General features: G+C 55.9%; 11 protein-coding genes across 11 annotated transcripts; 6 read left to right on the top strand and 5 right to left on the bottom strand.

The window, feature by feature from the left end:
* Positions 1 to 554: 554 nt before the first annotated feature.
* Positions 555 to 2,140, top strand: QBC33DRAFT_539491 (putative threonyl-tRNA synthetase). The gene has a single exon (XM_060427998.1). The coding sequence runs from the start codon at positions 632 to 634 to the stop codon at positions 2,123 to 2,125; it is 1,494 nt and encodes a 497-aa protein (XP_060283407.1). The 5' UTR covers positions 555 to 631; the 3' UTR covers positions 2,126 to 2,140.
* A 177-nt stretch (positions 2,141 to 2,317) lies between these two features.
* On the bottom strand, positions 2,318 to 3,170 carry QBC33DRAFT_80473 (helix-loop-helix DNA-binding protein). Its single transcript, XM_060433093.1, has 3 exons — positions 2,826 to 3,170; positions 2,545 to 2,750; positions 2,318 to 2,496 (listed from the first exon to the last, which is right to left on the bottom strand). The coding sequence occupies exons 1-2, from the start codon at positions 2,935 to 2,937 to the stop codon at positions 2,548 to 2,550; spliced, it is 315 nt and encodes a 104-aa protein (XP_060283406.1). The 5' UTR covers positions 2,938 to 3,170; the 3' UTR covers positions 2,318 to 2,496; positions 2,545 to 2,547.
* Positions 3,090 to 4,753, top strand: QBC33DRAFT_539486 (Maf-like protein-domain-containing protein). The gene is made up of 3 exons (XM_060427997.1): positions 3,090 to 3,187; positions 3,348 to 3,552; positions 3,665 to 4,753. Exons 2-3 carry the CDS (start codon positions 3,358 to 3,360, stop codon positions 4,313 to 4,315), a joined length of 846 nt encoding a protein of 281 aa, XP_060283405.1. The 5' UTR covers positions 3,090 to 3,187; positions 3,348 to 3,357; the 3' UTR covers positions 4,316 to 4,753.
* A 171-nt stretch (positions 4,754 to 4,924) lies between these two features.
* Positions 4,925 to 6,765, bottom strand: QBC33DRAFT_451852 (glycoside hydrolase; the record flags this gene model as incomplete). Its single annotated transcript, XM_060424628.1, has 2 exons — positions 4,925 to 5,068; positions 5,131 to 6,765. The coding sequence occupies 2 exons, from the start codon at positions 6,763 to 6,765 to the stop codon at positions 4,925 to 4,927; spliced, it is 1,779 nt and encodes a 592-aa protein (XP_060283404.1).
* A 559-nt stretch (positions 6,766 to 7,324) lies between these two features.
* On the top strand, positions 7,325 to 8,581 carry QBC33DRAFT_80432 (small-subunit processome). The gene has a single exon (XM_060433092.1). It carries the CDS (start codon positions 7,677 to 7,679, stop codon positions 8,448 to 8,450), a length of 774 nt encoding a protein of 257 aa, XP_060283403.1. The 5' UTR covers positions 7,325 to 7,676; the 3' UTR covers positions 8,451 to 8,581.
* Position 8,582: 1 nt separating this feature from the next.
* Positions 8,583 to 10,690, bottom strand: QBC33DRAFT_80482 (uncharacterized protein). Its single transcript, XM_060433094.1, has one exon. It carries the CDS (start codon positions 10,589 to 10,591, stop codon positions 8,714 to 8,716), a length of 1,878 nt encoding a protein of 625 aa, XP_060283402.1. The 5' UTR covers positions 10,592 to 10,690; the 3' UTR covers positions 8,583 to 8,713.
* Positions 10,691 to 13,727: 3,037 nt separating this feature from the next.
* Positions 13,728 to 17,489, top strand: QBC33DRAFT_587570 (uncharacterized protein). The gene is made up of 5 exons (XM_060431519.1): positions 13,728 to 13,949; positions 14,029 to 14,202; positions 14,283 to 14,481; positions 14,565 to 16,544; positions 16,623 to 17,489. Exons 1-5 carry the CDS (start codon positions 13,869 to 13,871, stop codon positions 17,057 to 17,059), a joined length of 2,871 nt encoding a protein of 956 aa, XP_060283401.1. The 5' UTR covers positions 13,728 to 13,868; the 3' UTR covers positions 17,060 to 17,489.
* On the top strand, positions 17,490 to 18,728 carry QBC33DRAFT_80396 (uncharacterized protein). Its single transcript, XM_060433091.1, has 2 exons — positions 17,490 to 18,278; positions 18,422 to 18,728. Exons 1-2 carry the CDS (start codon positions 17,919 to 17,921, stop codon positions 18,635 to 18,637), a joined length of 576 nt encoding a protein of 191 aa, XP_060283400.1. The 5' UTR covers positions 17,490 to 17,918; the 3' UTR covers positions 18,638 to 18,728.
* A 2,353-nt stretch (positions 18,729 to 21,081) lies between these two features.
* Positions 21,082 to 21,879, bottom strand: QBC33DRAFT_80309 (uncharacterized protein). The gene is made up of 2 exons (XM_060433089.1): positions 21,743 to 21,879; positions 21,082 to 21,690 (listed from the first exon to the last, which is right to left on the bottom strand). The coding sequence occupies exons 1-2, from the start codon at positions 21,779 to 21,781 to the stop codon at positions 21,199 to 21,201; spliced, it is 531 nt and encodes a 176-aa protein (XP_060283399.1). The 5' UTR covers positions 21,782 to 21,879; the 3' UTR covers positions 21,082 to 21,198.
* A 33-nt stretch (positions 21,880 to 21,912) lies between these two features.
* Positions 21,913 to 22,654, bottom strand: QBC33DRAFT_559309 (uncharacterized protein; the record flags this gene model as incomplete). The annotated part of the gene is made up of 4 exons (XM_060429961.1): positions 21,913 to 21,968; positions 22,020 to 22,084; positions 22,144 to 22,202; positions 22,265 to 22,654. 4 exons carry the CDS (start codon positions 22,652 to 22,654, stop codon positions 21,913 to 21,915), a joined length of 570 nt encoding a protein of 189 aa, XP_060283398.1.
* Positions 22,655 to 23,439: 785 nt separating this feature from the next.
* Positions 23,440 to 25,261, top strand: QBC33DRAFT_80341 (UV radiation resistance protein and autophagy-related subunit 14-domain-containing protein). The gene is made up of 2 exons (XM_060433090.1): positions 23,440 to 24,270; positions 24,356 to 25,261. Exons 1-2 carry the CDS (start codon positions 23,670 to 23,672, stop codon positions 25,210 to 25,212), a joined length of 1,458 nt encoding a protein of 485 aa, XP_060283397.1. The 5' UTR covers positions 23,440 to 23,669; the 3' UTR covers positions 25,213 to 25,261.
* Positions 25,262 to 26,986: the final 1,725 nt, after the last annotated feature.

Here is a 26,986-nt window from a genome sequence, read left to right as displayed (position 1 = left end):
TAGGCGCCCTCCCAGCGATAAGACGTCAGGTGAAAAGCGAAGACGAGTGCTGAGCCCTGGGGTTGAGTTGATGTTTCGCGGCCCGCGCCGAGGCAGGTGGCGAACAGCTTTTGAAGGCAGAAGCGTTCTTTTATAGAATAAATAAATAGGCACCGACCGGGGTAGGTATTCACTTCCACATGCACAGACCGGAGTGACTCATAGAAGTTTGCCAAGTGTCGATGCAGCGATATTCCCCAAATGTAGCTAGAATGATAGGGTATATACAAGGCGCCGGGTCTACTATGAGTAGTTGCTGCCTCGATGTCCTCGTCGAAGCTGTTATGGATGCCGCGAGGGCTGGGTTGAGATTCACTGTGGCGACGACGCGCCGAGCTGCTGACCGCACTGTGTGATCATGACCCCTGTCATCTGAGCTGTCAACCCCTTGCAGTTATTCGAAACTCTGGACAGGGGTCGATATTATCGCAGAAAGTATAGGCCACACTAGTCCAATTTGGGTGTGGAGCTGTTTTGACTTCCCGAGCGGAAAGCGGGAAACCAAAAAAATGAGGGAAAGCTCCCCTTCAGGTCGTTCAATCTTTGGCGATACTGAAGAGTTGAAGGCTGGAGAAGCCCAAGTTGCAAGGGGATGCTCCGTTCACGGGCTGCCAGATGGATGCCGCGGAGTCTGCATAGATCTCGACCGTCGCCCGTCTTGTTTCTGTCGCGCCAACACTGTCGACAATGCTCGTCGCATTCGTCTCCTCCCCCGAGGATCCCGCCTGACCACCGAAATCTCGGGGTCCAACAAGAGCTCTTTACAACATCGATATATAGCCCCGGCTCGCCAATATTCCTCCCCAATGGCGCTCGCATTTTCAACCGGCTCGTCGACTTCCTGCGCAAGCAGTACGTCTACTACGGCTTCCAGGAAGTAATCACTCCGACGATCTATAAGAAGGCTCTGTGGGCAAAGTCAGGCCACCTTGAGAACTACTCCGAAGACATGTTCACGGTGACGAGCACATCGCCCTCACGTGCAGATAGTTCCGAGAACGCCCAAGACGACGAGTACGGCCTGAAGCCCATGAACTGCCCCGGGCACTGTCTCATCTTCGCCTCCCAGCGACGCAGCTACCGCGACCTGCCGGTCCGATACGCCGACTTCAGCCCCCTCCACCGCAACGAGATTTCTGGTGCCCTGAGCGGCCTGACGCGCGTACGGCGCTTCCACCAGGACGACGGGCACATATTCTGCCGGCCGGCGCAGGTCGAGGAAGAGATCCGGAGGACATTGGACTTTGTCCGTGTCGCCTACAGCGTGTTCCGCCTCGGCCCCTACAGGTTGGCGCTGTCCACTCGCCCGTCCGAGCACTACATTGGAAGCCTCGATGATTGGGACCGCGCCGAAGGGGCCCTGAAAAGGGCGCTTGACGCGGGGGGCCAGGAGTGGACACTCAATGAGGGAGACGGGGCCTTCTATGGGCCAAAGATCGACATCATACTGCGGGACTCCGACGGCAAGGAGCATCAGACCGCTACCATACAGCTAGATTTCCAGTTGCCCAAGAGGTTTGAGCTGGAGTACCAGGCTCCAGCCCCAGAGCTGGAGCAGAAGGGCGAAACGACGACAGACCCGGAACTTCTAGCCGTCTCCGGTTCCGTCCGCCCGGTCCTTATCCACAGAGCTGTCCTTGGTTCCGTGGAGAGGCTTATGGCACTCCTGATAGAACATTACGACGGGAAGTGGCCTTTCTGGCTCAATCCCCGCCAAGCCGTGATTCTCACCGTCAACGACAGCGCGCCGGTTGTTGGTTGGGCCCAGAAGACCCGAGACACGCTGTTGGGAACGGCGGTCACGAGCGGGGACGGCAGCCTAATGGATAGGCCGATACAACCCTCGGAACTGACTGTTGACGTGGATGACAGTCCTCGTAGCCTCGCACTGAAAGTGCGTGAGGCGAAGAGCAAAGGATACGGAATCATAATTGTAATTGGCCCTAGGAATGTGTCGAAGGGATCTGTTACTATCGACACCGCTGGGATACCCCAAGGCACCGACTCGAAGGCCGAGAAGTCCTTGGAGATGACGCCAGAAGAGCTTCTTGAGTTCATGAGAGCCAAAGTAGAATCATATCAATGAAGTCTCTCCTCTCAACCGCGCCTCTCCTCTGCACATCCAGCCCAGCCAGCCCAGCCCGTTACCGTTATCAACATGTGTAGTCATAGTAAGTCGCTATCATCAGCATGGCCTCTTCGCCCCTGACTCATTCCTTCTGTGGGGCGTGAATCCGGCTGTCTTCGCGATGGCCCGTGACACGGTCGGGGTGCTATCAGGGTGCTCCTCGCTCCCCAGATGCCTTGGGTATCCCGCAGCTTGGATGGGGCTCGTCTTTCGACGGTCCTATCCGAGTTGAACCCGTGATCTTCTTGTCCCGGCTACTACTTGTTGGCTGTGGTTGACCCGACCCCCGCTTCTCTTCGTTCAGCTCGTGAACGCGATACCCTGCGAAACTGTAAGTGAGCTTTTGTGGTTAGGAGCGTAGGAGCAGCATTTTTTACCTCCTACCGCCTCATGCTGTCATCCACCTGCCCGCCCTCGTTCTCGACACTCGCGACGAGATCCCGCCTCTCCTGCAGCTTCTCTCGCATAAACTCCACGGTGCGCTTCAAGACCACCCCCTCTGAACGCCCCTGGCCCTCCAGTCCGGGAACCAGCTCAGTCAGCCGGTCGAAACCCTCCCTAATTGCCTGCCGTCTTTTCTGCTCTGTCAAAGAAGGTTATGATATCAGCGGCCGGGTCGTTTGGAAGGCTGCACAGGAGCATAGAGACAGACACATACCCGAGGCAATGTGGTTTTGCTTCTTTTCCTCCTCCGTGAGGCGGGGCTTGTCATCGCCCGCTATGGCGCCGCCTTCCCGGCCTGGGGAGGCGGGCTTGCTGGGGGACGACATGGTAGTGTATATATGGGGGGAGGGGGCAGTGCTGAAGAAGGTTTGAAATATGGCCAGCGGGTTCAATGGGGGGGTCGCTCGTTACGTGCTGGCCAGGTCGGGGCCTGAAGTTGCACGTTCATGTATGTTCTAGTACTAGCATGTGACGGTGCCGGAAACCTGGTTACACAGGTTAGGTGGTAATTATGTGTAAATACCGTACGCGGTATGTACAGTACTGTACAACTACAGTATAACCCGATAAGATAAGGTAAGACAAAAGCACGGGCGGCGCAGCAGTTGCTTGCCTTAGGTGATGCGGGGCAGCACTTCCCACCATCATAGCCTTACGCAGGAGCTGACCAGCTCTCCCATCATTCGCGCCGAGACCTGCCTACCATCTCAGCTAAACAAGACGCCTTTGCGCCAAGACCTGCAGCAATGGATCCAATGACACCATCCGAAGCTCCTCCAGGCTACATCACCGCCGCAGCCCAACATGGAATCCGCCTCCGCCAGAGCGCCCCCCCTCGCAAGGGGCCACTGCCTCTAGAGCTCCCGATCCTCAACTACCTCAAGTCCAAGAGGGTGATCCTCGCCTCGGCATCACCGCGACGGAAAGCCCTCCTAGCACAAGTATGCAATTCCCATTCCACTCACCTATTACCTCCCCAGAGCCGGGCAGCCGGCAGCCAGCTCCCCACCATCTCTTGACTAACAACCACGACCCCCTGCCCTCCCCTGCTAGATCGGCCTAACGAACCTCGAAATCATCCCCTCCACCAAGCCCGAAGACCTCGACAAGAAGACCCTCGGCCCACACGGCTACGTCGCCGCCACCGCGCGCCAAAAGTGCCTAGACGTCTACGAAACCGCACTATCACAAACTTCTTCCTCCTCCTCCTCCCCCGCGCCGCCGGACCCAGACGTTGTGATCGCCGCCGACACGGTGATTGTGACGCGCGACGGGCGCGTCCTGGAGAAGCCGCGCGGCGCGGCCGATCACGCGCAGATGCTCCGGCACCTGCGGGACGCGCGCTGGCACAGCGTGTTGACGGCCGTGTGCGTGCTCGCCCCGCGCGCCGACGCCCGCCACCCGGGCTACGAGCTTGCCATGCACACGGAGGAGACGAGGGTCTACTTTGCCGCCGCCGACGATGGGCTGCCCGACGAGGTCGTCGATGGCTATGTCGCGACGCGGGAGGGCGCCGACAAGGCCGGGGGGTATGCCGTGCAGGGGATCGGGGGGATGGTGCTTGTCGAGAGGGTCGAGGGGAGCGTTGACAATGTTGTGGGCTTGCCTGTTAGGAAGTGCTTGCAGCTGTGTGAGAAGGTTGTCTTTAGGCAGGGGGAGATGAGCGGGGATGAGGAAGGGGATGATGATGGTGATGACGATTGAAGGGGCTGCTGGGAGTCTGGGAAATATAATAGAGTCGTGATACATTTTGGAATCTATGCAATGTCGGAGAAAGGTAATGTACCTGAGGAACCGCAATGAGCTGGCGAGGCAGAGGCATCATGATAGGGGGGGTTTGCATCGTTCATGGCCCCGTTGGGAAACCCCTGATTAATCAAAGTATGAAAGGGTGTCCCAGACGAAGAATTCTACGCGGCTTGGCCAGGATGCAGTCAGGACTTACGTTTCCTACCTCGACGCCTAGCCAATCTTTCAAGCATGGATTTATCTCTTCAATACAGGAAGGGACATGCAGGACGCCGGTGATGGGCACCACCTTATTAATTGCTACTGGTTTCCTGCTGGTTTCGCGACACTGCTTCAACACGACTCCGTCCCCCTCCCCTTAAGAAACCTTGCCAGAGGTGCGGCGTTAAGAACAGGGTCGGCAGTACAAGGCAATACAGCGTCCTACCACGCCTCCAGTCCTAGTATCTAGCCTTTGCTACACACAACAGAAAGGTCAGTGCTATCCAGCCCTCTCTTGCTGTGGCTTTAAGCATACTCATAGTCTCCTACCCCCTTCCGTGAGTGCCGTCACCCGTTCTAGGCCTAGTGTTCTTTGCTTCCACGCTTCGGCTTCGGGATCTTGAACGGATGAGCTTCGGTATTGAAGACGTAGTCGTCGAGGCTGATCAGGTTAGGCTTGGAGAAGATGAGGTAGAGATACTTCAAGGTCTCGGCGAGCCAGAAGCTCTAAATAAAATGATTAGCCACTAGCAACCAACACCGAGCAGCCTCTGCACAGGGTGTCTTACCTCCATGGAATCTGTGGTCCTTATATCAGGTCCGCCAGCCAGGACGCTGGCAACCGCTGAGTGGGCAAAGGGGGTCTCGGTCGCCTTCTTGATAGACTCGAACATGGTCCAAGCAAGATCCAGCAGGTCCTTCTTCCCGGTGATACGGTACAAGATGAAGATGCTCTCGACCGCCTCTGGGCGCAGCAGGTAGTGAGGATCACGCACTTTTTGGAAGCCCTTGGGGATATTTTTGTCCCCCTCTTTGTCCCACCTTGTCTCGTTCCATTCGCAGGGGGCGGAATCAGGTCCCGCGCATGCAATCAGCTCCGAGCCCTCGGGCATGACACCAGCGGGGAAAGCGCCGTATGCCCATGCGCAGCCTCGGGCAATCTGTTCACCAACCTTGACGTGATTGTCTAGGCCGAAAAGCTTCCCTCCAAGGGCAAAATGCCCTCCGGCAAAGCACCCGAGATGCTGAATCGCAGGGTGGAGGTTGATGTCCTGACCTTTGGAGAGAACCGTGCCGGAGAAGAGAACGTCTGGGTATGGTCCTGGAGAGGTGGCGGATGGTCCCGGAGAGCGGGGCAGCATCGCACGGAAGACCAAATATTCTCGCGCGGTTTCCATTGCCAGCTTGTGCATCTCTGCGTAGGAGTCGTCTAGCCCTCCAACCAGGGCATACATCTTGGGCAGGTACTCGTAGCCCGAGTCTGCTGAAGCACCAAGCGTGAAGGAGTCGTGCTCGACGAGGAACCCATTGCGCAAGTCGATATAGGTTGGCCACAGTCCGGGGATCTTTGTCGTGTTTTGAGTCCGGATCAGTTGCTGCTTGATTCCATCGATAGCAGTGTAGAATCTTGGATCTCCCGTGAGCTGGCTGAGCCGCGTGAACTCCAGCGACAGGGTCCCAACTGTAGCCAGAGACACACGTTTGCCTGCCGTCATCCCGCCAGCCTTAGCCTCGTCAAAATAGAACGTTCCGAGCGGCATGTGGTTCGGCGTGTCGAAGGCCGCGAAGAGCATGTGGCCAACCTCCAATGCCTTACGGAGCAAGGTCTTTTCGCCGCTGAGCTCGTAGGCAGACAGCAGGCCCCCGAGATAGCGAATGTTGGTCTCAAAGACACTACACGAGGTGGCTGTAGTCTTATCCCAATCTATAAGCCCAACTGCCTTCACGGCCTCCTTGAACTCGGTTTTGAGGCCCATGATCCAAAGAGTGTCCAGCGAGTCGACAAGTGTCGCACCCCATCCACCAAATGGATCTGCTCCTACCAACGACGAGGGCTTGAGCTCGTCATGGCCCCAGGCGAATTCCCGATAGGTTTCCCAGCACTTCTTCGCCGTGTTCAGGACCGCTTCCCTCCGCTCGTCTTGGAGCTTGTCGTGCGCCTTGTCCTTGGGTTCGTGTGAGAAGTCGTGCTGTATTCGGCGCAGTTTGTGAGGGGTTCCCGACGGGGGATGTATCATGTCCGACGGCTCAAATGGGTACTCAAAAATTCGCTTTTCCCAGTCGTAACTGCTGCGGACGTAGCCCCATGACTTCCAGTCGCCCTGGAAAGGGAGCCCTCTAAGCAATAGATACGTGGCCAAGATGCCGAAGACGGCGAGGGCAACCAGCCGGGAGAGCGTGCGCTGAGCACCGATTAGACCCATTTTCAAAGAGCGGAATCCGTGTCATTAGAGACCCGGCGGGGAGGTCGCGAGGAGGTTGTTCAAGTCGTCGAGGAAGACCAGGAGGAAGACCAGGAGGAAGACCAGGAGGAAGACCAGCAGGACTGACAATCCTGCGGCGCGCTGAATTCCAGGTCCACCGCTGATCGCATGCTCCTTCCTGTGGCTTAGGATCGACAGGGTAGGCGCAGTCCTCAGATTTGGACCCCCTGGAACGATTCCCAAAAGGAGCAAGTTTGGAGGTACAGTTCTCTGGTACAGCCAATCAGGATAGCTCCCTCCGTTCCTCCTCGTACCCGGAAGACGCGGCCACCCCAAACTCGACATTCCCGCACCTGGCGCCTCGAAACATACCGTGCTGGATTCTTTTCGTTGATTACTTCCCCGAGTGCGTCGCGTGGCGATCTCAGATCTACAATCAAGTACTTGGTGCTTGGGAGGCAGGGAGGATGAGAAAGCTGCCTTGGATGGTTCTGCCAGGGGTAGGTGGGGTAGAACTGTCTATTTTTATTTAAAAGAGTGAACTCGTACCATGGCATTTAAGCTTACTACGAGTCTAGCATCTAATGGGCGCAAGGCCAAAGGCTCGCAAGGAACTTTCCAGCACGTACCTATACCACAGGGATAGACCGGGTGCACAACATGGAACCATAGCGACCCCCCATCAACTATGTGCCAAGTTTTTACAGGGCGCCCAAGTCGAGCGTTCCACGACATCACTAGCGGCCGAGCTGCCAAGCGGGCTCTTATCGATAAGCATCCCCTCCAGGCGGTCAAAATTTGTTCGCTTCAATTCCTCCAGCCCGGGGACCACCAGAAGAACACAATACCTGCCCGATTAAAGGTGTCTTCCTCGAGAACCCGAATCAAACACATAAAAAGTCCACCGAACCATGTCGTCGATGCGCAACGCCGTCCAGCGGCGCTCCCACCGCGAGCGAGCCCAGCCGCTGGAGCGCCAGCGGCTTGGGATGCTCGAGAAGCACAAGGACTACTCGCTGCGGGCCAAGGACCACAACAAGAAGAAGACGCAGCTCAAGTCGCTGCGCCAGAAGGCCGCCGAGCGCAACGAGGACGAGTTCTACTTCGGCATGATGTCGCGCCAGGGCGCCGGCACCAGCCTCTCTCGCGGCCGTGCCTGGACGGGGACCATCGACGGCGACCGCGGCAACAAGGCCCTCGACGTCGAGACGGTGCGCCTGCTCAAGACACAGGACATGGGCTACCTGCGGACGATGCGGAACGTGGCGGCGAAGGAGGTCGCGGCCCTACGGGAGCGGGTCATCCTGGCGGGCGGCGGGGCGGATCTCCCCATAGATGCTGAGGACGACGAGAACGAGGACCAGGAGGTCTCCCCAGCGGCTGGGGGGATGCCGAGGAAGATTGTCTTCACGGACGACGTCGAAGAAAGGGATCAAATATTGAGCAAACAGGATCAAACGGAAGACGACGGCAACGGTTCGGATGCTGAGACAGAGGCCGACAAGAAGGCGGAGGTGCTCGCAAGGCTACAGCGGAGGCTACAGACCGCAAGGAGAAAGCTCAGAGCTCTGACAGGCGCGGAGACAGAGTTGGAAGCGCAACGGGCAAAGATGGCAAAGACACCTTCGTACAGCGGCATTACCAAAAGTGGAAAGAAGGTCAAGGCTCGAGAGCGGAAGAGATAAGCTGGAAGAGGGCATTTCCTTCCGTAGGACTTCCCTCTTGTTTTTCCTTTGGTCCTCCTATTCAGGGAGCGAGGGTAGCTAGCTGCCTAGGTATCTAGCTGGCCACGCCCCGGATGCTTATGCGATACCCAACGCCAAAATGATGAGACACAAGACACACACACTCATTAGACCCTTTCGCTGCGTGACGAGAAACCCACCATGCCCGCTCCTCCCGTGATCCCATCATTGCCCCAAGGTCAGATTAACAGACATTCCCAATCTCACGCCTTAGAAGTTACACACTTTGCCAGCCCCCCGACAATGGCTGCCAGCGCCCTGAACCCGATCGACACGACCCAGATGGCGCACTTGAACACCGCCGTCAGGATCTTGATCAGGGCCCGCACCACGCCAGGCAGCTTCTCCTCCTTCTCCTTGCGGTCCAGCTTCCCCATCTCGCTGTCCTGGCTCTCAATGTCCATCTCGAACTCCTCCATCCGCCGCTTCCCACCCCCCCCGCCGGCCGTCTTCTTCTTTTGTTTCTTCGTCATCTTCTTCCCTGCCAACCTCTCCTCGCGCCCGCCGCTGCTGTCCCTCCAGCCCGGCAGGCCCAGCCTGCTCCCGCGGCCGCTCCCTGCCTGGCCGGAGGCGATGCTCCCAGCTGCCGGCGAGCCCGGCATGGGAGGCGGCTCGAAGACCTCGGCCCTAGCGAACCTATCATCCTTGTGCGCGACCAACATCAGGGCAGTGACCGCAACGTCGGCAAGGTAGACGGAGTCGATCTTGGCCGCGATGGCGGTATCGATCTCGAGCCATCCGTTGCCCGTACCGTCGCGTGTCAGGCGAGCGAGGTGTCGCGGCGACTCGATATGCTCGAGGGTATACTCGGTTCTCGACCACACGGCGTTGCGCTCGACGGTGACGCAGAACGGCATGGCCAGCGCCGGGTGCGCCAGGAAGTGGTTTCCCGAGTCGGCATCCCACACCAGGCGCGCGCACTCGTTCTCCGCCAGCATCACCGTCGCCGCGCTGTCGGGCCGTTCCAGCGCCATCCGCGCCGCCGCCGACGGGTACAAAAGCGCCACGAGCCCGTCGTGCGGCGGGTGCCGCCGCGATTCCTCCTCCAGCGTCGTCGTCAGCACCTCCTGCCAGTGCTTGCCCTCGGTCTTGCTGCCGTTGCCCGCCGAGGCGTTGCTGCCGGCTGCGGACGCGCCTTTGAAGGGCTTCTGCGGGTCGTGCCGCGACAGGGTGACGTAGGCAGATGTGGAGGTTGGGTCTAGGCGGAGGTTGTAGAACGGTTGGTCGGCGGACGACGAGAGGGCGTAAACGGGGGCATCTCTCTCGGATGTCATCTCGAGGCAATACACGCGCCCTTCCGACGCGGATGCTTTCCATCCGTTGGCGACTTTCCATAGCCCCGTGAGCTCCTCGGTCGTGCTGGTCGGCGGGATCACGGGCGGTTCCGCGGTCCTTGGCGGCCATCTGCCCGTCGATCCAGCACTCATCTGGGTTGCGGCAGACAACATTGGACTTCTCAAGGCGGGGCCAGGAGTTCTCGGCTCCGGACTGTAGAGCGGCCGGCTTATGGCGGACCGGGGGATGTGCGTGGGGCTGGCCTGGGTTGGGAAGTACTCCTGGCGATCCAGGGGCAGGTTAGGGTTGTAGGTCGGGAAGATGGATCTCAGGGCCGGCTGCTCCGCACCCGATGAAGACGACGCTCCCGGAGGTTCGGAGATGATGGGCGGCTTCGCAATGGAACTGCGAGACCTGTTGCTGTTGCTGCGGACGAGGGTCTGGGCCTCGGAGAAGGCGGTCTCGCACCGCGGAGGGACGTCTGCGAGGGCGACTGCGAGGGCGACAGGTGCCGGCCTATCTATCACGGGATCATGGCCGCTCCCGAGAGATGACATTTGAACCTGAACTTCGGGTGGCCTTCCATTGGAAACAGGCTGCTTCCCGTCGCTTACCGACCCTGCTCTACGTATCGACTGTTTCCTCCCGGTCCGGGGAGGGGTCCTTTCCACCGCCGAAGATGGTTCCTGTACTGCAGACTGAGGAGTGGGTGCTCGTGGCCTGGGTGTCTGGTTTCTCGAGGGTGGCCGTGATGGGTTGGTGTTTGGGAAGAGAGAGAACCCTCCAGAGGGCACCGTCGGGGACATTTTTTTTTTTTTTTTTTTTTTTTTTTGGCGTGGTCTCGCTCGGGCAGAGCTCACAATGGGTTGGTTACTGAGGGGGGGGAAATTGCCTGCTACCGGCGCATGATCACTGATGAAGAGGAAGTGGCACCAAAGATCAAGCGTCAAGGATGGGGTTCCAACAGCATAACAGATAGAACCGACAGTTTGGGAGCATCGGTATGGAGCCAGTATTATCCCAGAGCAAAGAAGAGAGCAAGAGGTTGGGTGCTATTACAGAGTTATACCTCTGTGCGCATGCTGGTCCGCCAAAAATACAACCATCAGGCCCGACCCCCAACCCAAAAAGACAGAGCGATTCATCGGGAAGAGCCTTGCCGCTGCAGAATCTGCAGGGCATCCCTAAGCGCCTGGCTTATACACCCTTTAGACAACAAGGGAGCTTGGTTGACGAGGAGGGGTCGAGGAGAGGAGGTTGACAATGACATGCATGGGATTCGACTGGACGAACATTTTGATTGACGGCGGCTGAAAATAGAACGCGAGGGCGTCCGGGTGCCAGCGAGCCAATCAAGTCCGGGATCACGCTGCATCTAGACGCCGACCCAACTGGCATCAACCACACAAGGCGCGCGGGGAAGGCAGCACCCCTGCTGCTTCCTGCCATTTGACACGATGCAAAGGATCCTTTTTTTGGATTCAACCAAAGACGGCACGCCAAGAGAATAGGCCCGCAGCAGAAGCGGCACGAGCGTGGCTTGCAGCAGGGGTATCGACCCGCCTCGTCGACACCGCTTCATCATCGCATCGGCCACGAATATGCGCGGTGCCGCCTGCTAGCGACCAGCCCTCCAAATTCACCCCATCCTCGTCGTCTCTCTCCCGCGGCAAACGAGCGCGAAGCGGGTGGTACCGGCGACGGTCAAGCAAACGCCGGCGGCATGCTGTTTTCCTCATGCCAAGCATCGACAGCGCAAATACACCACTGTGTAGTTAGATTAATTGATCAACTAAGATCTACTAGGGTATATATAATACCACGCTGTCAACGACTGTCTGGACCGACATCTAGACGGGCTCAAGCAATACTAGGGAGCAGATGTCACTCGAAATGTCTAGCTAAGAAGGTTACCATCTTGAATCAGAAGTTTGTAAGATTCTGGCAGATGAGATTAAGGCTGGAGAGAAATAGGGGAAACCAAGGAACAGCAGCAAGCCACTTGAAGTGTACGTAGGGGGGTCTGTGCCTAGCCACAAAAGCATTGGATACCGGTATCCACGTGATATATCACGTGTTTCCTCCGGGGCTAGTGCTATTGTATGTACAGTACATGACTATACGCTGGGGCATGCCCATTGAAAATGAGGCAAAGCTCATTCAAAAACAGATTATACCATATCACCTACCGTATTTCATCACTCCATGGGTTTCAGAGGCAATGGCGCGATGTTCCCGGGCAGGGAGCTACAGACTACACCGAAAGGTCACAAGTTTGAACCACCACACCCAAAAAATCTGGACAACGGGTACCACTGGCTAATTTGAGAGGCGGTAGCTGTAACTTGAGCATATTTCGACATCTAGCTCTAGATACCAGCGTATGGTGATATTCCGGCGCGAGCAGTTTACGTCAAACCCGTTGGCAAACCTTGGTCAAGTCCGGTGCGCTGACTGACGTCCCTTGAAAGTCCGTGGGAGTGAATAATTCTCACGCCAAGTCGTATAATAGAGTGGCATCCGACCATTTGTACCAACGAACCACGTTTGATCATTGTAGTTGCACCGTCATTACACATGTAGACATCATCCGCTGGCGGGAATAATTCCTTAGCTGCATGGCCGTTTCGTCTAGGCGGCGCCTACACTGGCGCCCAAGGCCTGGCACACCTACTCATGTGGCCTACTGAGTCTCCTGCGCCTTCGCGGACCAGGACAGCAAGGCTTTGGCAGGGCATCGACAGGGCAGTTACACGACAGAAGTACAACCCATATATAAAATCGACGTCACTGATGGCCACCGATTAAGATCGATCCCGACGATTGGGGTATGTCGAGGGCTCCTCGCTGGTGTGGCCAACGGGGGGTAGCTTTTCAACGACTTATCGCCAAGAGAATGGATAAACCGGGATTCAAGAGAAGGTCTCTAAAATGTATGAATAAGACCGCGTTCCTCCAAGGCAAAGATTCGTAGGTCATCAAAACAGTAGCCCCCCTTAAGACACTAAAGCCGTCAATTTCAAAACTCCCGAAGGCATATCACGACGAATTAAATCTGACCTGGCGGCCAAGAAATCTTGCCCAAGGTCCGAGGCAGATAGCTGCTCCCAAAACCACCGCCGTCACCACCGTGGTGGAAATATCATTGAACTTTCCCTTGAGAGGACAGGGGACTCGAGATAGGCTAGTAGGTACGACAGGGGGGCACGAGCCAGAAACTCAAAAGAAGGGATTCACGTCTTGCAAGATGTTTTGCGTTCAGCTGATTTTTGTCTGGACAAGATTGTAGAATTGTATTGATGCAAACAGTTGGGGAGAACTGGTTAGCAATCATCACCAGATAATCACAATGTTTATTACCACTTTGCGCACGGATTGCCGTAGAAGTGATAATATGTTGTGCCGACAGACCATGGTGCGGTAGGTGGACTCTCTATCTTGTACGCTTGTTGACTCCTTCGTGCAGCCAGGTAAATATTTCCCTCTCTTCGCCACAGCCTACAGACCTACCATACTGACGGTTGCCTTCGAGGTGAGTCAGGCCAAGTACTGGATACACTCTCTATTACCTACCTAAATATACCCTTCCTTCATCAGCTCCCGCCTCGTAATTCTTTTCCACACCTTGACAAGCATCCCCGATATCTTGTCTTGTCTTTTCTTCTTCTCTCGTCCCTCCTAACGCACCGTTTTCTAGACCTTTGCAACCCTCACCAGGCGGTCCCGATTCTTCTCAAAGCTAGGTCACAGATGCTTTGACAAAATTTCCACATCTTTCAAGGTAAGCACACAGTTTTTTGTCAGATGCTCACATACTCCGCATCTCGAAAACCACCCCAACAGGTTCTCGCCTCCATTCTGTCCAACATTTCCGGACACGACCTCGAGATTTGCTCTGCATCGCGTGGCTCAAATTAACACTGTCCTGTTCTTTCTCGGTTTAGATCCCTTACTATCTCTCGCCAATTCTGAAGTTGATTCCCAAGATAATTAACGAGCACATTTTCCTGCCCGTTCATTTCCATACTTTCCATCGTGTCCTTCACTTTCTTAGGCGAAGCATGGTACTGAGAGGCGAATCATATGGCAGACTCTACCTCGAAGAATTGCGAGAATCTGACGCAGACATCTGCTTTTGACGCCCAGTCGGTCGTCACTAACATGGTAAGTGTTCGAACCCCAACTGTCGTTTGGGTTATATCAAGTTCACTGTAACCGTATACTTACTATCTATCCTCACCAGACAATGGCTTCAGAGAAAGCTAACACTCCCGCCGAGCTGAACTCTCCGACTGAGGACAATGTGCCTCCTGATCCTGGCCATGGAAATGATTTCGCCGATATTGCAGCTGAGTTGCCGCCGAGGCCACGACTGTGGTTGCTCGGCATCTTTGGGGTTCTGAGCAGGCTGATGAGGGTGCCGACAACCTGGTTAGTCGTCTTCCCGTCATGATGCCAACCGTCCTAATGCTAACACCAACGAAGCAAACTATACAGGACGCGTGCCTAGCCTATTTCTTGGCCTCGGATGAAAATCCGTCGAGCGAAGACGCCAAATACGAGACTTCCAAATTGTTCGCCTATTTGATGGTCAACGCTCAGCCATTCAGTACCCCCTCTGCAGAGATCGCTGCCAAATTGGCCAAGCCAATCAAGGATTCCTTTGCTTTCCGTCACTACGCGACATTCTACAGTGGTAGATATGCCGAGTCATGCACGGAAATCTTGCTCTGAACGTCACGAGAGAGCCTGTTGCGAAGCTTATCATCAAAGGCCCAGCGATGACAAAAGTTGAGTCACGGCACCTCGAGTCACCCGATATGGTGAAGCCGTACTTGGAGCAGTTCAACAGCGAGGTCGCTGACGACAAACTCCCTGATTCTGCATACATCATGGACCTCATCGCTTCGAAGGCGTATTTAGATATCGACCCCTACTTGATTAACAAGGTCAAGGCTCGCGATCCGAATTTGCACGACAAGCTCATGACACTGAAACAACTCATTTCGCAATCAACCCGAGAGGGTGTTGTGAAAGTGAGCTTCATGTTCGGCCTTTCCGACGTGCTCCCTGTACAAACGATGGAGAACCAAGCAAAACTGCTTGCCGTCATTCAGCAGCAGGACACGACCCCAATTGGCCGTGATTCTGTCAAGCCTCTGGCCTGGGCCTTCAGAGCGTCTCTTAAAGTACATCAGTTGCACTTAGGTAACTGTCCTCGACTAGATGAGCCTGGCCAAATTCCCGATCTCCAGCGCCTGCCAGCCAATACTCGCTTTCATGATGCAGAAGAGCAGCTTGCGTATCAGGTCATGGGTGCGGTTTACGACCAGTACATGGAGTCGGGCAATTCAGAGGCACTCCGCGGCTGTGAGTACGAAATCCATGCCATGGAGCTTTCACACGTCATGAATAATCGACGATTTGTGGTGCGTGTCGTTCCCTCTACGGACGACGTCTATCTCCCGAGAGAGGGCAACCAATGTCTAATCCAAATCATCGGCATCGAGCGCAAGCGACGCAATCCTCTTACCTCATCTGCTAAAGCTGTTGAAACTCTGATTAGTAACTTCATATCGGTGCTTCGAGGTGCCCTCAACCGACCTGACCGTATTTCGGTTATCATGGAGTCTCTCAGCATGTACTTCGCCAAGCGTCTCGATGAGGAGACTACCAGTCGACTTCTTCAGCAGAGATCTGTAGAGACCATTGAGGAATGGGAAGTTCGGATCTCGGACTACGTTACCAGCGGCTTCAATGAAGGCATCGTCCACGCCACTGCCCTGGTACAGGATGATTTTGCTGACGATGGCTTCGGAGCTGACGAGACTTCCAACAATGGCAAGACGCTCTGGCCTGCGGAGAGAATGGCACATCCCTTCAATGAGGAGCAAGACGTTCACTACTACATGGTTACCGTTCCGCTGGAACCGGAAGACGAAGTTCCCGAGGGCCAAGAGCGGCTTCCTATCGACGTGGACGTTCCCATGCTCAAAGTTTCCGACAAGGAAGATGCGAAGCTCGATGGCTTGTTCCGGGAATGGTGCACGAAAAACAGGCCACTCAAGGCCAGGTTCCGAACGCACCCGTCGGACAGGACCATGTGCGCTGAGGTCTCCGCGATCAATGACCTGCACATCCCGAAAGGCGTTAACCCTCCGCCTTCTGAGTGGTCTCTCCGTCTCTACAAATGGCAGCTCGATTTCCCTGAAGTTGACGCGTCCGACATTTACAACATCTTCGACAGCTATCCACACATGGCCTACATCTTGAACGATCGAAATCGAGTGTCAAAGTACCTGCAAGAGATGTGGGATGACTTCGACAATGACAAGAAGAGGCTTTACGAGCAGCTCGCCGCTTGTCCACATAGGCTCAGCATGAATGCTGGCTGTGCAGGAGTTGGAAAGACGACATTGATCATCTTCATAATTCTCATGATGCAATTTGGAGACAAGGATAAGGAGCATCCATGCAAAATCTTGCATCTTGTCAATTCCAACAACACCGTCAACGATTTTGCCACCAAGATGGCCAAGCATCACCGAGCCTTAGGGAAGGAGGACATGGTCGTACGTTTGCATAACTTCGAGAGCGAAATCGACGAGTGGATGTACAGCCGCGGGGAAATGACGTTTGGCGACCCGTTTGACGAAGAAGAGGCACGCAATGCCGTCGTCAAGGTGACGGACCATTTCTTTGCCCACCACCAACTGTCCAAGCTGTCGACGGATATGCACAAGGCCCGCCGCTCCGCCCGTGCTCCACGCTGCACCGAGATGTCTCTCCATACAGCCTCGTTCAGCTTCTACATGAAGAATTGAGACAAGTATACAGAAGTCAGTTCATCCCTAGACGATGTGCAGCGAACTGGTCAACTTGAGCCCTCGGAAACGGCCAAGTTACAAAATTGCGTCCTCAAGGTGTACCAAGACTTCCTAGCACAATTCAACGGTGTCGTGGCGACGACCCCTGTGGCTGCCAACAACTACAAGTTCAGGACAGCGTACGGCCCGGCTTTGGATTTCGTATCGGTCGACGAGGCTTGCCGCATGAGCGAGCTCTCTCTCCTCATTGCGATCGCACGCTTCGAACCGCAACTCCTCGGTCTGTTTGGAGATCCAAAACAGCTCGGTGTGCACGTTGGTCACGGTCAAGCAAAGTTGATAATCAATCCATACGAGTTCCAGCGTCGTCAATCAACCTTGGCACGGCTTGTAAATGCTGGCATCGTAGCCCCGGCCTTCGGCTCAACCATCGTTCAACTTGTGTGAGCTTGTCTCAAAGTTGATCTATGGCGATGTCATGGATCCGTTTAGAGACCCAACAGACCTCTACCCGCCATCTGTCGAGGCACACGGAGAGTTCTTGCGCGGCATCTGCCCTTCGCTGCCGAAATTCCAACATCGCCTCCTTGTTTGAGCTTCCTTGGTCGTCCTCTTCCAAGTTAGGCACATCGGCATACAACATGGACAACGTTGAATGGGTCACGAAATAGGTAGTCAAGTACCTCAAGGACTGCACCCTCACAGCGGTGAACAGTGATGCTCTGGCCCGAGTCCTAATCTTGCCCTTTTACAAGGCCCAAGTATTGGCATATGAACGCGTCCTCGACAAGCTTTCCAGGACAAGATTCTCACCGCAAAAGAAATGGCGCGTCGAAGTCCGCACCTTAGATTCTTCTCAGGGAGATTCTCGGGATCTTGTCATCGTGGATCTCGTCCAAACAACGAAGCCAGGCTTTTGCGCTGATACTCGTCGCATTTGCGTTGCCCTGTCGTGTTCAATCCAGGCCGAGATTGTTCTCATGAACCGAGGGGTGCATGCGAACAGCTACAAATGGATTTCGAAGGATCCTGACGTCGACCATTTTATTCTCAGACAGATATACCAAGAGCTTTACGATGCTCAAGCTCACATGGTCGTTGAGCTGCCCAATGGAACGACTTGTCCAAATGTCGGCAAGCGGTGCGTCAATTGCGGCCAGCGTGGCCATATGATTGCCCGGTGCCCTGAACCATTGGTCTGCCGCAATTGCTCCGATGACGGCCATGTTACAGAGGATTGTCGGAAGCCAAAGACGAAATTGTGCCGCCGTTGCCACAAGGACGATCATCTCGAGCGGATTGCCTCATGTGCAGTTACTGCCGCACCTTGGATCATAAATCTAACGACTGCCCTGACAAGCCTCCCTTCACCGGTACCTGCAATCTCTGCGATGAACAGGGTCATATGGGCAAGGACTGTCCGAAGGACCCTTCACGTCGATGCCACAATTGCGACTCCCCCGACCATCTGATCAAGGATTGCCCTCGACCGAAGAAGTGTAGGAAGTGCAATGGAGATCATTGTACCGGCCAATGTCCCACGAACAAGCCTTGCCGGAAGTGTCGAGAAATCGGCCACCTGAGCCGTGACTGCCCCAAGTTTCCCCGAAGTGTTCGATTTGCCATGAACCCGGCCATGACAACCAGAGCTGCTCGCACACTAAAGGCAAGAAGATCAGGGCACAAACCACAGCAGACAGGCATTCCAGACATGAGTCCGACAACGAGATCGAATCTCCCTTTTGGCTTTCAGTCCCGTGGCGTGCCACCCGAAGAAGTTCGTGAAGGCTGACCGAGTTCGAGAAGCAGATTAGGAAGGCGGGTGTTCAGCTGCAGCAGTCACTTCCCGGTAGCAATATCGCAATACCGTCTGAACTTGAAGATCAGGATGGTGGTGATTACGGCGATGTATTGGGAAACTCGGAACCCCAGACAGCGGCTGCTGCTGGCGGTGGATGGGACGGCTCGGATCAGACGGTGGCTGGTTCTGCTAATCCTGGTGGCCACAGTAATCCGGAGTGGTGAGCTTCAGAAGGATTTGGTGCAGATTTGGTGTTCCGTTTTGATACATAGCCATGATAGCTTTGCTCATCGCTATAGGTGCCTATTAATTTGGTACTCTTTCGGGCAACGGAAACAGAGATACAGATCTCCCACTGAAGAGTTCACCTGACATGCTATGTAGAATTAAACAGAAACCCTTCGTCTAATCGTCGTACCCGCACAATGTTTCTACATCTGAGACTTTCAGGTTCACAGGGAAGCGTACAGGGAGAATCCCCTTATGTCTATCTGTCCAGAGTTTTCCACTCTCCATACCGAACAAGCTGTGCGTAGCGCAGACTAACGTAGGTATGTACATGTTGATTAGAAACCCAGATCTATAAATATGAGGCTGTACAGAAGAACCACATGCAGATGCGGACGCCAGTTTTCTGACTCGATTCTTTCGGAGGTGGCAGGTAGGTACCGTACCATACCGAGTGTAGCAATATCAATTTCTTGCCGGGCTGTCTAGGTGCAGCGAGAGCAACATGGAGTCACGTCACGGTCCTTCTCGGACGTCGAATTAGGGACTGCTTAGATGGCTTCAATAGCAAGTTGTATTGAAGTGACCGTCGTGATATACACGAGGTGATTGTGCTAGGCGGCATTGTGCTCCATGACTCCCAACTCCACATCTCTGCCGCCCTGGATCCAAGTATCAACAGGTGTCCGGCTGCCAAAACTTCATCCGTCGTACGTCCCCTTCCAAAAATTGACGATATCCCGACAATGTCCACACTTGGACTCTCTCAAATTCACAAGGTCCACATGCGGACCCCCTCCAACTCCCCAACCCCCCCTCGATGTATTACACACAGCTCGCTCCGCCTCCCGGAACAAAGAGCCCTCGAAACATATGCCTCCCTTGACGTAGGCTTCCAAAAACAGACCTCTCCCAAGACATAGGCTTCCCAAAACCCACCCCTTCCTAAGACATCCTTCACCCCAAAGCATCCATCTCCCCAAACATCCTTCCCCCAGAACAGAAGGCTGCCAAGGATATCCACCTCAACAAGCAGACCCCTCCGACACCTCCTCGCGTCGCATCCTGATTATACGGCTCCCTGATCATACGGCTCCCTGAGTATACAGTTTCCCCGAGAAGTTAGCCTGACAAAGCATACGGCCTCTCTGAACCGTCAGATTCCATGAACACAGCTAGGGTTAGAAGGTGCTGGGCAATGTGTAAGACGGAACGGGAATGGGGATCGAAACTGGGGTATACAAAGGTGTAAAGAGTACATGGGTGCTGGAAGAGGGCGGGGGGTAGAGGGAAGGAGGCAGGGAATGGGACTGCGAGAACTTCCAGGCAGGGGATGGAGGGAGATGAGAGAGGACGAAAGAGGCAGGCGATGGATGGGATGAAATGGGAGAGGATGGGAGGAAATGGGAGAGGATGGGAGGAAATAGGAGAGGCCGGGAGGAAATGGGAGGAGATGAGAGAGTGGTAGGTGATGGAAGGAGATGAGAGAGAGGAGGAGAGAGGCAGGTGATGGGACCGCGGATACTTCCAGGTGGGAGATGGAAGGGGAAATGGCAGAGGATAGGAGAGAGGGAGGTGATGGGACCGCGGAAACCTCCAGGTGTTGAATGGAAGGAAATGGGAGAGGATGAGAGAGGCAGGTGATGGGATGGGACCGCGAGGACTTCTGACGCGCAACGGGCTCGAGGGACGCGATGGGAGGGGCAGGAAATGGGAGATAAAAGAAAAAGGGCGGCGAAGGGGAGGAGGTCGTGTGTTCAAAGAATCTGGTGGTTCTGAAAGACCGTATACTTAGCCAGGCAGGTTACTCAGCGTCGCCGTATACCAGGCCCGCCGTGTATTCAGGTAGCCGCTTATTCAGGACGGGATCGCGAGGGTCGTGGTCGTCTGCTCAGAGAGGTTTCTACCCCTGGAGGCCATCTGTTCTGAGATCCGTCTGCTCAGGGATCCGTCAGCTCGGGAATCCGTCTGTTTCGGAAGCGGTCAGTTTTGAGTAGCTGTCTGTCTCGAAAGCTGTCTGTCTCAAGAAGCTGTCCGTCTCGGGAAGCAGTCAGCGTCGAGAAGCCGTCTGTTCCGGGGGACTGAGACCGCCGTCGATACTCTGACATTCCCAAATCATACATAATTGGAGCTGGAGCTACAGTGCCGCCTGCAAATATTTTGGTGATTGTTTTTTGATTTAAACCTTTTTTTGGTATTTTCCTAGTATCGCGAACTGTCAGCAACCTGTAGAATCAGAAGGGCAATGACAATGTGTTATGAATGGTGACCATCAGAGAGAAGATTATGACTCGACACGTTCCGCTCGAGGGACAATGTCCCTGGCAGGATTTCCGTCTAAGGATGACGATACGAAAAGATCTCATCATAGGAGGGGGAGGCAGGAAGTATATGATCACTTACGTTTTTCAAAGCTCATTGGACAGCCTCCGAGGCAAGTCCATGCCGGCTTGTTCTTCAGGCAAGCGGGGTCGCGAGTGGTGTGCTTGTTCAATCGCCGTAGGAGATGCGACGCCGCTGTGATGCCTGAGAAGCCGAGCAAGGATCTTGAGTCCCATCAATCGTAGTCTAGAGTTGCCAGGCCGGGCTCTACGCGGTCCCATGTTCGCTTGCGCAGGTCAGGCTTCTCGACGTGCTCACGATTCTTGTGTTTCCTGTTCCGCTTCTTTCTCGAGGTTGCCGCATTGGAAAGTGTGGAGGGCTCGTCCTCGGAACACAGCTGGGTGAGTTCAGCGTGGGTTGCATCCTCTGCGCTGATTGCCTCTAGCTGAGTGTTTCGTGCTGCATGACGAGGGGTTGAACGTTCTTGGGCGCGTCGCAAGGCTTCGAGTTCAGAATGTTTGAACATGGCGATTTGTTCGTCTGTGAGGGTACGTTTCGTCCCGTCCTCGTAATAGCCAAGACCATCGTCATCATCATAACATTCATCGTGTAGTTCGTGACTCGTGACTCGTGGGATTCGTTCAAGATAAGGTCGCATGAAGTCGGTATCGAAGTGATGGATAGCGGATTGGGAGAAGTGTGCTTCGTTGAAGAACGTGAGCTCAGCCTGGAGGGTGGTTAGTAGGCAAAAGCACGTGGGAGATGGGACCAAAACAAACCTGGCTAATTTCAGGGACTCGAAGATCAGGGGCTTCCATGTTGGGTTGCTGGTTGACAACGGTAAAGCTGCCGGCTAGCGCTGACGAGGTAAGGTACGACGTCGAAAGCGAGTGGGTCACGTGGATCCGTGATGTTGACCCCCAGATAATACCCAGAGAGTGCTCCCTCGTTAAGACTGGCTTAGGAGGGCTAGTGCACTCTGGAAGGCGCGGACGACCTCGGTAACTGTGTCAAGTCAGTAGGTGAAGTAGTTGGGATGAATACGACATGACTGACGGTGCTTTTTCTTCTGCGCCAGACTCTGTTCTGCAATTTTGACGTATCTCTCGCGGGTTTGCAATCTGGTGGGAAGAAAAGTTAGCAGCCGAAATCGTGCTCGCTCCATGTTCGGGCCACAAACCTTTTGACTCCGCGTTCGTTGTCATGAACTGAACCTGCGGACGCCCAGACGTTGAAGTACTGCACGAGTGTCAGTGTCAGAACGAGATGCGCAGTGTAAGCTGGGATGTTGCACCACGTACCTTCACCAGTCGATCGAACTCCTCCAATAGCTCTTGCTCTTGATTATTGGCCCCAGCAAGTGCTTGTTCGTAGCGGCTCTCGAATTCGTCCCAATCGAAGGGTGCCAGATGTCCCGGTGTACTTGGTGACCTCTCGGTATTGTCCTTGTGCCCATTCATACAATCTAGTGAGGGTTGAGGTTCCGGGGTCTTGACTTGGGCTCGACGTGATAGTGGCTGCTGCTGGATCGGAGGATCCAAGCCCGTCGTGTCCAAGGTGGCCGGTTCAATCTTGTTGGTTCCGACAGGTTCCGAGTCTTGCGGCGGTACAATGGGTGATTCTGGATGATCTGGTTGAGGCCGACTTTGCTTGCTCGGAGAGACCGTAGATCGAGGTGAGTGCGATGCCATTTCTGATGGTAAGCTTGACTCGGGAGGATTGCGAGGTTGAGAGAGGTAGGAAGTTTTATGTATGTCGACGTATGCCGAGTCTCGTCTGCCCGGACGGATCGGTAATGTAAGGTAGGTCGATGTATGCCAAGTCTCGTCTGCCCAGACGGGACCGTAAGGTAAGGTAAGTCGATAGATGCCGAGTATTGTCTGCCCAGACGAATCGGATCGGTAAGGTGAGGTAAGGAAGGTCGACGTATGTCGAGTCTCGTCTGCCCGGACGGGACTGTTAAGTTAAGGTAGTTTGATGGATGCCGGATGGATGCCTTGTCTCGTCTGCCCAGACGAATCGGATCGGCAAGATAGAGAGAGGTGAGGTAGGTTGAGGTAGGTAGGTTGAGGTAGGTATGGCGCTTGATGATTTCACCGGCTTCTATTCAGCACTCGGTGTTGCCCATCATCAAGGTCGGATCGAGAAGTCGAGAAGTTGCCAGGAGGAAATGTTATGTGACTGCGACGGCTCCGTAGGTAGGTAGGTAAGTTTCGAGTGCGAGGCGGCAATATTGATGCCCAATACAATCTTGGAATGTGCGCCAGCTTGTTCTTCCACTTCCCAATTGCCCAATTGGGTATGCGTGGATGATGAGCTGTCGGTACCTATGCACGATGGAGAAGTGGTGGACCACTTATTAGGGGACCACTTATTGGGTAACGTCAGTAACTGCTGTGGAAGGCGCATGCAGGGATGGATGTCCTTACTCGATAGGTAGGGGTGTGACGTGACGTGGGGTATCGGGGAATCAGATGATTGGATTCCAGCCAAAGGAAGGCAGCTGTCTGCCTCAGCCGCTCTGGTGACTCGGTTCGCTCCTTCTTTCGAATATAAATCGGAATTCACTGCCACTGCCGCTGGGTGTTGTCGGGTGGTAGCTTTGTTCAGGAGTTTTGACTTTTGCCCAAAAGTCTCGCTCCGTCACATTTGATCAACGCTCTCGAGTTTAAGGATTCTTGAGAGCGGTAGTCGTCCCGGATTGCGATGGATAGGTTACATTGCGATATTTGTCGGAGACCGCACCATGGCCAAAGATTGCCCTTTCTTTGTGCCGTGGATGCTAGGAACCAGCTGTACGAGGGTCGACTCCAGAATGCGCTTGCCTTGATGGAAAATGAGGATCTCGAGCGACAAATCAACGCCGTATTATCGCCGTCGGCGGATGAGTCGATGCACCTTCGTGGCTCTCCGAGAGTTAAGATGGATATTTGGAAGTCTGCGGAAGCGGCGGGTATCGACAGGACGAGCCAGATCATTGCCCAAGCTGACCGGCTGAAGGTAGAGGTGGATGCCGCGCGCATGGAGATAGAAGGTCGGAAGGAGAGCATCGCCCGGAGACGGTCGGATCTTGAGTCGGTGTCGAATGGGATCCCTGCGAGAAGGGCCAGACAGCTGGACGAAGCCGAGAGAGCCATTCAGATGACGAGGTATAAGTGGAATCGGTGTGCTGGTACCACGGCGGCGACTCGAGCTTTCTTGTGCGAAGAAGCCGCGCGACTCTATGGACTCCGACAGGTAAAGAAGGGGAACTCCAAGCGGTACGAGATTGGTGGTGTCGAGATCGTCGAACTCCACGCCATGAATGGTAAGCTTGTCTCCTCCGCATGATGTTGTGGTGATGATCCTCGTGGCTGACTGGGTGTTTTTTTTTGTTTTTTTTGTTTTATTAGGTATGACGCCCGAGGGTATCTCGACGTCTCTCGCACATGTTGCGCACATTCTGATGTTGGCATCGCATTACCTTGCCATCCGTCTGCCTGCTGAGGTCACGTTGCCCCATCGTGATTATCCGCGGCCGACGATCTTCTCTGTTGCGTCTTCGTATCGACATGGCGAGGCGCTGTTCCCAGGATCTGGTCTTCCGTATCAGGTTCCTTCGGATGCCGGTGCAGGAGATGACGTGCCTGCTCCTCGTCCGCGGCCGTTGTTCATCGATAAGCCACTTTCGACGCTGGCAAAGGAGGATCCGTCGACATACGCGCTGTTCCTGGAAGGGGTGGTGCTATTATCGTACAATATCGCCTGGGCATGCTGCTCTCAAGGCGTTTCGTTCGGTGACAAAAACTCATACGAAGACATCTGCAATATGGGGCAGAATCTCTACCGACTTCTCATCGGTGATCAGCTCCATCGAAAGTCTGTCGAACCGGCGTTCCCTACGCCGTTTAGTCCTTCTGGCGACATTTCGAAAGACGATGGTTCTGATGATATTGGAAAGCACAAAACTCAGACAGGTCGGTGGTCCCATGGCTCATCGCACTCTTTTTTGGGTAGCGCGGAGGGTACCGAATTCGTGCGCAGCTTCAAGCTGCTCAACCCCACGAAGCTCGTCGATCGTATTAAGAAGAAGCTTTCCAGCGAAGTCCCGATGCTGGAATGGGAGAAGATCGATGGGAATGAGGCGCGGGGGGCCGAAGGGGAATTAGAGAGCAGCAGTCGTCTGCCGGGGACTGGCGGGGGTGTTGCCGAGAGGAGTCGAACCTCTGGCGGGAATGGGTGGACAAAACTTAAACAGAGACCGGAATAGGATCTAACCCGTAGGCAGCGCACAGCTTACACCTCTTTCTTCTAGCCCTCCCTACCCTCCCAATGCTAGAGAGAAAGTTGGGTAGACCAATCCGTTGCTCAGCGAATGACGCCCATCAAATACTCGCCCAACCTGCCACGCATGGCCGCAAGCATCTCCTTCTGGACCCTCTTCTTGATGCCCTCCCGTTCAACAGCCTTGACGAGCCAGTGCTCGAGATAGTTGACGGCTTGAACGTGGTTGAGGGGCCTCCCACCTTCAACGAGCTCCGAGGCGAGCTCGGCCCCGACAAGCTCGATCAGGTCGAGAGGCGTTTCATCTCGAGGAGTGGCTCTCAGGTAGATGTTGACCCCAAGTCCCAGCATGTCCATGATCGTGCGCTGGAGCTGCGTGCCCGTATACGTCACGAAACTCGGCTGGTTCCTCTGGGCTGGGTACGTCATCGGCGCGAGCGGTACCGTGTACGCGCTCGGCTGAACGCCGTCCATGCCCCCAGCGCGAGAATCGGTGACGTTCCGCGGCGTCGCAGCCACTGGTCGCTGGGCAGACGCACGCTGGACAATGCCGACCGACGCCTGCGACGGCGCCGGCGGTTGCTGGAACGAGGAGGGCCCTGCGACGGACCCGAAGTTGAAGTCAGGGACGACCTGAAAGGGCGTCCGCGAGGACGGCAGCTGGCGGTCGACGAGCAACTGCTTCCCTTTCTCCCTGAGGATGTCGTCCTCATTCTTCGCCGACCCGCCGGATGACTCCGCGTCCGGTGCGCGGGGGGTTGACTCTGTCGCGCCATTGCTGGACGACGGACCCGCAACACCATCAGCATTGTCAGCCGACATGGCCGATGACTCCAGGTTCGGCCCTCCATCCCCCCCCTCGGCGGCCATCTCGGCGTCGAGGTCCGCCTCCATCAGAGCCTGGAGGCTGGCCGCTTCGGCCGAGATGTCCGAGGACTCGGAGGCCGAGTCCGACCAGATGACTACGTCCTCCGGTTCAACCGAGGACCCCGCGAGGAGCGCCTGCGCAGCCGACAGCCCGGCCCCTGAGCTCGACGTGGCTGTAGTCGCGGCGGGCTCGGCGACTGGGGCGGGCGCGGGCGCGGCAGGCAGACGCAGCGGCGGGGCCGGCGCTGGCGCAGCAGGCAGCTGCAGCTGCCGGGCGGGTGCTGGCGCCGCGGGGGTCGGCAGCTGGACCGGCGCGGGGGTCGTCGGCTGGACCGGCGCGGGGGTCGTCGGCAGCTGCCGGATCTGGGGTGCCGCGGGCAGCGGCAGCTGGGGGGGCGCCGGGGTGGAGGGGCCGGCGTGGGCAGAGACAAGGGCAACGGGCGCCACGACCCGGGGTTGTCGTCGCCGACCAGTGTAGGCACCTGACCAGCGCCCAGCTGGCGTGCTCGGTCCAGCCTGGCTCTGACCTGCCTGGCTCGGACCTGCCTGGCTGGGTCCTGCCTGGCTAGGTCCTGCCTGGCTGGGACCCGCCTGGCTGGGACCTGCCTGGCTGGAGCTTGGCTGGGCGGGCTGGGCACGCAGGGCTGGCAGGGCTGGCAGGGCTGGCTGGGCGCGCGGGGCTGGCTGGGCTGGCTGGGCGCGCGGAGCAGGCTGGGCTGGCTGGGCTGGCTGGGCTGCTGGCTGGCTGGTCGGGGCGGGCGCGGCGCGAGGGGCAGGTGCAGGCGCGGGGGCGGGCGCCTGTTGGACGATGACAGGTGTGACAACCTGTGCGCGAGGAGCGGACTGAGCGCTCGAGACAGGCGCGGGCGGCTGGGTGCGCGGGGCTGGCTGGC

This window comes from Phialemonium atrogriseum, assembly GCF_030411735.1.
Source record: "Phialemonium atrogriseum strain 8032-3 unplaced genomic scaffold QBC33scaffold_13, whole genome shotgun sequence".
NCBI classification, from domain to species: domain Eukaryota; kingdom Fungi; phylum Ascomycota; class Sordariomycetes; order Cephalothecales; family Cephalothecaceae; genus Phialemonium; species Phialemonium atrogriseum.
The sequence above is the reverse complement of the archived record's forward strand: the minus strand, read 5'-3'. Positions and strand labels throughout refer to the sequence as shown.

What these genes read in the sequence shown, in the direction of transcription:
- QBC33DRAFT_587570 (XM_060431519.1), top strand. Translation starts at nt 13,869, where the DNA reads ATGGCAGACTCTACCTCGAAGAATTGCGAGAATCTGACGCAGACATCT. An exon ending in AGTCGGTCGTCACTAACATG is followed by an intron (nt 13,950 to 14,028) that starts GTAAGTGTTCGA and finishes TATCCTCACCAG; the next exon opens with ACAATGGCTTCAGAGAAAGC. An exon ending in CAAGGCCCGCCGCTCCGCCC is followed by an intron (nt 16,545 to 16,622) that starts GTGCTCCACGCT and finishes ACAAGTATACAG; the next exon opens with AAGTCAGTTCATCCCTAGAC.
- QBC33DRAFT_80309 (XM_060433089.1), bottom strand. Translation starts at nt 21,781, where the DNA reads ATGGAAGCCCCTGATCTTCGAGTCCCTGAAATTAGCCAG. An exon ending in GAGTCCCTGAAATTAGCCAG is followed by an intron (nt 21,691 to 21,742) that starts GTTTGTTTTGGT and finishes ACCACCCTCCAG; the next exon opens with GCTGAGCTCACGTTCTTCAA.
- QBC33DRAFT_80341 (XM_060433090.1), top strand. Translation starts at nt 23,670, where the DNA reads ATGGATAGGTTACATTGCGATATTTGTCGGAGACCGCACCATGGCCAA. An exon ending in CGAACTCCACGCCATGAATG is followed by an intron (nt 24,271 to 24,355) that starts GTAAGCTTGTCT and finishes TTGTTTTATTAG; the next exon opens with GTATGACGCCCGAGGGTATC.
- QBC33DRAFT_80473 (XM_060433093.1), bottom strand. Translation starts at nt 2,937, where the DNA reads ATGTCGTCCCCCAGCAAGCCCGCCTCCCCAGGCCGGGAAGGCGGCGCC. An exon ending in GCAAAACCACATTGCCTCGG is followed by an intron (nt 2,751 to 2,825) that starts GTATGTGTCTGT and finishes CTTCTTTGACAG; the next exon opens with AGCAGAAAAGACGGCAGGCA.
- QBC33DRAFT_539491 (XM_060427998.1), top strand. Translation starts at nt 632, where the DNA reads ATGCTCCGTTCACGGGCTGCCAGATGGATGCCGCGGAGTCTGCATAGA.
- QBC33DRAFT_80396 (XM_060433091.1), top strand. Translation starts at nt 17,919, where the DNA reads ATGTGCAGTTACTGCCGCACCTTGGATCATAAATCTAACGACTGCCCT. An exon ending in GAGCTGCTCGCACACTAAAG is followed by an intron (nt 18,279 to 18,421) that starts GCAAGAAGATCA and finishes TTCGAGAAGCAG; the next exon opens with ATTAGGAAGGCGGGTGTTCA.
- QBC33DRAFT_539486 (XM_060427997.1), top strand. Translation starts at nt 3,358, where the DNA reads ATGGATCCAATGACACCATCCGAAGCTCCTCCAGGCTACATCACCGCC. An exon ending in GGAAAGCCCTCCTAGCACAA is followed by an intron (nt 3,553 to 3,664) that starts GTATGCAATTCC and finishes CTCCCCTGCTAG; the next exon opens with ATCGGCCTAACGAACCTCGA.
- QBC33DRAFT_80482 (XM_060433094.1), bottom strand. Translation starts at nt 10,591, where the DNA reads ATGTCCCCGACGGTGCCCTCTGGAGGGTTCTCTCTCTTCCCAAACACC.
- QBC33DRAFT_80432 (XM_060433092.1), top strand. Translation starts at nt 7,677, where the DNA reads ATGTCGTCGATGCGCAACGCCGTCCAGCGGCGCTCCCACCGCGAGCGA.